This window comes from Phaseolus vulgaris, chromosome 6 (genome assembly GCF_051622355.1).
Source record: "Phaseolus vulgaris cultivar YP4 chromosome 6, ASM5162235v1, whole genome shotgun sequence".
NCBI lineage: Eukaryota > Viridiplantae > Streptophyta > Magnoliopsida > Fabales > Fabaceae > Phaseolus > Phaseolus vulgaris.
The window spans coordinates 24,505,956-24,512,080 of NC_143503.1; the positions used below are offsets into that span (position 1 = coordinate 24,505,956).

Below are 6,125 nucleotides of genomic sequence, written 5' to 3' on the forward strand. Positions count from 1 at the left end.
TGTAAGAGTATCATATATTGAGTTGTAGCAGCATCTCCTAATCCAACAAGTAATGCATCAAGAAAAGAAATTAGCTAAAAATCAAAACGTTTCAGCCATTAACCATAATGGGAAAGTTTCAGAGACCAGGCAAGGAGAACTAATGCCACAACACTTTTTGAGTCCACACAAACCCACCATTCTCTTATACATAACGTCACTCCATCTACAACTATCCACATAAATTTAACAATTTAATATTATGTTAATATTGTTACATCATAACTAGAGACTAATCTGGTTTATGACAGTGTAATTGTTGTTTAATAAACTAATTTTTGTATATAGTTGAGATCTGATTATTTTTTGTAAGAACATGAGCACGAAATGTCTAACTGCTATGTACAAATATTGTATAAGTATCGTGACAGTGTTAATACGCCAGTGTGACAATAAATATAATAATACTTTTTTGGATAAAATAATCACAGTACTAACAATCAATCAATCAAAACCAGTCAACTGGTGTCACACCTGAGATAAAAGTTTCTGTATCAAATAAACTATTAGTGGTCATTGGTGAAGATCGATCTTGACCTGAATTTCCTAGTTAATTGGGAAAGTTCCCAGGCACCAGCTTTGGATTATACATATCATGAGTTCAAGTTATTTATCCAAAACCACACTCATAATTAGTGATGACTCCATGATGTGGATTAACACAACTGCAAAGAAACTTTCAGAAAGGTGATTTTAATTTCTCTAGAAAATTGCAGGTTATGACTTATGTAGAAGTTGTGCAAAAAACTTGTCCAGAAGAAATTTATTTTAGTTTTCTTATTAAGAAGAGCATAAATAATGAGTATTTAATATGAAGTAAAGAATGGTTGAGAAAGAAATCCATTTACACTTGATTGATCTAGGACAGATCACCATCTGTTGCGTGTAAGCATGAAGACCGCTGGTTGCGTTGAAAATGGGCTTAAAAATCAATGTGCCATCAACGTGGTTTTGATCTCAAATTTGGCAGCATTTGACTTACCTTAGCACTAATTAATTCTGCATGTCCCATGCCTCCATGGCCAGCAATTAAATTAAGGAAAAGATGATGAAAGAACCATTCATTAATTAAATCTATTCAACATTGTTACCCTCTGAATGGCTACTACTTTTGGGCGGTTTCAGAAGAACCAAATAAGCTGCCCTCACTCCTTAAGTCCAACAACTCTGAAGCAACACCTACCTCATTATTTCATACACAAGATTCAAGACTGCACAGTTATAGCAGAATCATGTAATCAATTGCTAACTACTCACTTTGCAGATGCTTAACTAATTATCTTACAAAGTTTTAATCTATTATTGCAGTTGTGATTGCTGTTTTGTTACATCTGATATTGTGAAAAGTTATAAACAAATACATGTAGCAAAGTTGTTGAGGATGAAAATTGATGATCAATCCTGATGCTTTTGTTTTGTTTTCTGTATATCTCAGATGATAAATTCTTGGTATGCTTTCCCTAAAGTTCATGGGTGTACAATCCAAAGAATGATTTTATAAAAGGTAAAGAAAAAATAAATAAAAGAATTTCATGAATGAATTAGAGGATGATATTTCATTCAAGAGGGGCAGAGAAGGATGCCAGGGAGATGCTAGTAGGGCTGCCTTCAATGAAAGCCAATGCCCTCTCCAAGTTAGCAACTATGTCAGTCATTTCTGGCCTCTCTTTTCCCTCCATGTTCACACAGTGCATAGCAGTGTAAGCCATGATCTCAAGGGACTCAACCTCATTTACTTCTGGCTGTCCAACTCTGTAATCCAACACACTCCAAAGCTCTCCTGATGCTATCTTTGGACCTGTGTGTTCCACTACCCCTATAGGGCTTGACCCATCTTCAGTTTTGAACACAGCTCTCTTTCCTGTCAGAAGCTCCAGCATCACCACTCCTAAACCATACACATCACTCTTTGTGGTTAGCACATTCAACACATAGTACTCAGGGTCTATGTAGCCAACAGTTCCAACTGCCTTGGTGGACATCAATTCTTGCTCAGTCTCGGGCCAAATTAGTGACAATCCAAAGTCTGATACTCTGGCATTCCAGTTTGAGTCCAAAAGTATATTTGATGACTTGATATCCCTGTGAATAATGGGTGGCACAGCATAGTTGTGAATGTACTCAATTCCCCTAGCAGCGCCCAATGCAACCTTGATCCTCATCTTCCAAGAATTTAAAATGCTGCTACTCTTCTCAGTATTGTTTTTGTCATGCAAATGGTCATAAAGTGAGCCATTGCTCATGTACTCATAGACCAAAAGCCTCTCATCATTCTCCTCGCAGAACCCAATTAGCCTCACCAAATGCTTGTGGTGAAGCCGGGATAGCATGGCCAGTTCAGAATCAAAAGCAATTTCTTTCTCCTGAAATTTCTTCTTCATGGTACTAGTATCTCCTCTTTTAATAGCCACTTCACGACCATCTCCAAGCATACCTTTGTAAACACTGCCGAAGCTACCAGCACCTATCTTATTATGCAATGAGAAATTCTCAGTGGCTGTTGCCAGTTCACGCAATGAGAAACTCTCAGTCCTGTCCACATGCTTGGATGATGAACCACTCCTATGCCTCCTCAATCTTCTTGACCCATGGCTTTTACTAGAAAAAGTTCTAAAGGTTGTCCCATTTGAACCAACATTAGGCATTGGGATTATATCCACATAGGCATCACTCTCTGAGCTTGTAGGCTTCACAGAACTATTACTTACTTCTCTCCTCACCAAAACCCTCTTTGCACCAAACCAGAGGAAATAAACAATAGTGCAAAGACCGGCAAAAGCCCCAACTGATCCAACAACCATAAACACCACAAACTCCTTCAATTTTCTTCCTTCATGTGAAGAAGACACTTGTGATGATTCTGGTGGAAACAATGGCACAGCCAGTGGAACCTCAGTGTGGCAAGCATAACAAATTTTCCCAGACCCGTGACAAAGAGCATCAGAATCAGGATATGTACCACAAGAGCTACCACATCCATCCTCAACACAAGGAGCCGGGAGAATCACTCCCAATGGAATCTCATTAGGCACATCAAACCCACCCTTACCACCCCAACAAACCACAGACAAATTCCCAGTCATCAACCCACAAATATAATCCAAACCAGCAACAAGAGACTCAAAAGAAACACCCTTCACCACATCACTATCAAAACCACCCCCCCAACACACAACAACCCCATTCCTCCGCCTAATGCCACACGTGAAACCGTCTCCCAAAGCAAGACTCGAAAAATCTAAAGAACCTAAAAAAACACTGTTTCCAAGTTGACCTGAACTATTGTTCCCTCCACAAATCAAAGCCCCATGAAGAGTCAAACCACATGCATGAGACACCCCAGCAACCAAACTCGTCATAGAAATATTCTCAAACTTTCTTTGAATCTGACCAATGATATATGCACCCTCATCATCACCACCACCCCAGCAGACAACCCTCCCGCTCTCTCTCAATATCCCACATGAAAAACCACGACCACATGTGACGCTTCGAAACCTTAAGCTCTCCGAGGGAGAAACAAGCTCCATCCTCCCGTTTCCTCTCCAGCACCTCACCACACCGGATTGCACCTCCCTCGCGCACACCTGGGAATCACCAACAGACACGTCGGCCAACTGCACCACGTCGCTGTGGAAGACCCTCTTGGGGTAGAACGCACCGTCTGCGGCGGCGGTATCCCAGCAGTGGAGGCTCCACCCGCCGGAGCGCAGACCGCAGAAGAAGCTCCTGCCGCCGGATATGGTCTCAAAGGAGGCGTTGGGGAGCGTGAGAGGGACGCGCCTGCCGTCCCGGGAGCACTGGATGCGGTGGTGGAGCTCCCCGGCGACGACACCGCACACGGTTGCGGTGCCGTACGTGACGGCGATGGTTGCGGCGGAGCCGAGGCCGTGCACGGCGGTTATAGAGAAAACGGCGAAGAGGGAGAGGGAGAGAGTGAAGGGTGGTGTCATTGGGAAGGTGTGAGTTTCTTCTTCTTCATTTGAGAGGGAAATTATTGTGAGGAGTTTGAAGGTGACACCATTTGCGAGAGACTAATAGAGAAAGTGTGTGAGAAAATAAATGCAAACGGTAAACATTAACTATGCTATTAATTTTATTTTACATTTATTTGTTCAAAAATATAATTGTAAATTAATATGGGTTGTTCGTTTCTTAATAGATTTATAACATTGTTTTTTATTTCTCCTTTGAGGACCAGGGAATATAATTAAAAAGAATGAGGTGGTGATGATGTCTTATTCACATAAATGGTAAATTTGATGGCAAATAACTTAGATTTCAAACAAAATTTAATAACAGTTAAATAAATTTTTAAATTATTGTGAAATAATGATAATAATAATAATATTTTATTTTTATAATCAATACTAATTAAAATTAAAAATATTTTAAATGTAATATTTGGCGTTATTAATATATTTTTACTTACAATGTTTATTTTTATATCTTCAAATATATTGTCTATTGTCTTTTCTTAACAAAAATGTTTTGCATGTGATCTTTATTTTTATAAATAAAGAAAAATAAAAATAAAATATTTTTATGAATTATTAGGATCACATATGAGAATAAGTGAGAAACCAAAAAATATATTTAGAGAAAAAAATTAACTGTCTTATTTATATGGAGAAAAACATATATTAAAAGCTTAATTTTTTTTACAAAAATTAATTATGTATATGTATATGTATATCTATATATAGAGAGAGAGTTTTCCAATTGTAATCTCTTTAATTAGTAGTAAAAATCGTCTTAAATGTATATAGAAACATAACTAATATTTTTATTAAAATGATTTATATTTTTTAATATAAATTTAACATTATAAATGTTTAAAGTAATAAAAATTAAATAATATACAAATATGATTGAAAAAAAGACTGTTTAAGATAATATGTATAGTTGTTTTAAAGATATATAAGTAAAATTTATTCCAAAATAAACTAATTATTATTTGTAGTAGTATTAATAGTAATTTTGAATGTAAAAATATTGTATATTCTCAACATAGTGTAGCACTTTTCTATAATTTAAAATTTTAAATCAACAGGTATTTTAAATTTTGTTCTTAATACCGTTACTCAAATTTAGTCTTCAATTTTTAATATTTTATATTAAACTTTTTATTTTGTCTTACATTTAAATAATTTATTTTTTTCATTAAAATATATTTTTTTATCATGTCTTTTATCTCTCATATATTATTATCAAATTTAATATATTTTTCTTTGTTAATAATTAATATTATTTTAAAGTAGCATGCAATCAAACAAAACGTTTCTTTGACTGAATATAATGTCTTTCCATTCATATATCTATTTTTCAATTTACATTTTTAAAAGTTTACAGTTAGTTTTGTGTTTATAATTAAGAAGAAGATTGAATGCGTTGCAGTTGAGGACAGTGTGGTCCCTCAAAATATTGGAAAACTCGTGATGTCGTAATGGTAATAAATGGTTGCGTTTTGAGCACAAAACCCTAATTAAGGAATTGAATTTTTATCTTTTTCTTTTTCTTTTTATTCTCCTAATTATTTAAATAAAAATTAATGTATAAATTAGATTCAGGAATTTGTCAACGCGAGTAAGAGCTTTAAACTTTATAAATTATTTTCTGTTTTTTAAGTGATGTATTTGCGAAAGGTTTTTATTTTATTTTTATTTTTAAAGTTTAAAACAATATTAATTATTATTTTTTTGTTATATTTCTATATTTCATCTAATTTTTATTTAGTTTACATGTATATATTTATTAAAGTGTACAAATGCAAGATAAAATATAAAATTTTGTAAATTTTCTAGAAAAAAAATTCATTAACAAAATATTTACATCATCAATAAAGTTAAACCAATGTTTTTTTTGTTGTATGATAATTTTGTATTTGCCCTTTATAAGGATATTTTCAATGCAAATTTCTATTTAGGATCTTTAATTTAAGACTTAATCCCATAAAAGAAAACATCCGTTGTAATATGTAATGTGATATGATGAAAGTCTGAATATTTTATAAAATCTTAAGTATTTATAATTAAAAAAAAAATTAATTATACAATTAAATTATTTGTTAACTCATACAGAATTGA

The 6,125-nt window shown here is 34.2% G+C and overlaps 1 protein-coding gene across 1 annotated transcript; it reads right to left on the reverse strand.

Annotated features, from left to right (window-relative positions):
* Positions 1–1,144: 1,144 nt before the first annotated feature.
* Positions 1,145–4,114, reverse strand: LOC137831472 (putative serine/threonine-protein kinase-like protein CCR3). Its single transcript, XM_068639159.2, has one exon. It carries the CDS (start codon positions 3,990–3,992, stop codon positions 1,596–1,598), a length of 2,397 nt encoding a protein of 798 aa, XP_068495260.1. The 5' UTR covers positions 3,993–4,114; the 3' UTR covers positions 1,145–1,595.
* Positions 4,115–6,125: the final 2,011 nt, after the last annotated feature.

Excerpts from the sequence above, each read along its gene's own strand:
- LOC137831472 (XM_068639159.2), bottom strand. The coding sequence starts at position 3,992 with ATGACACCACCCTTCACTCTCTCCCTCTCCCTCTTCGCCGTTTTCTCT.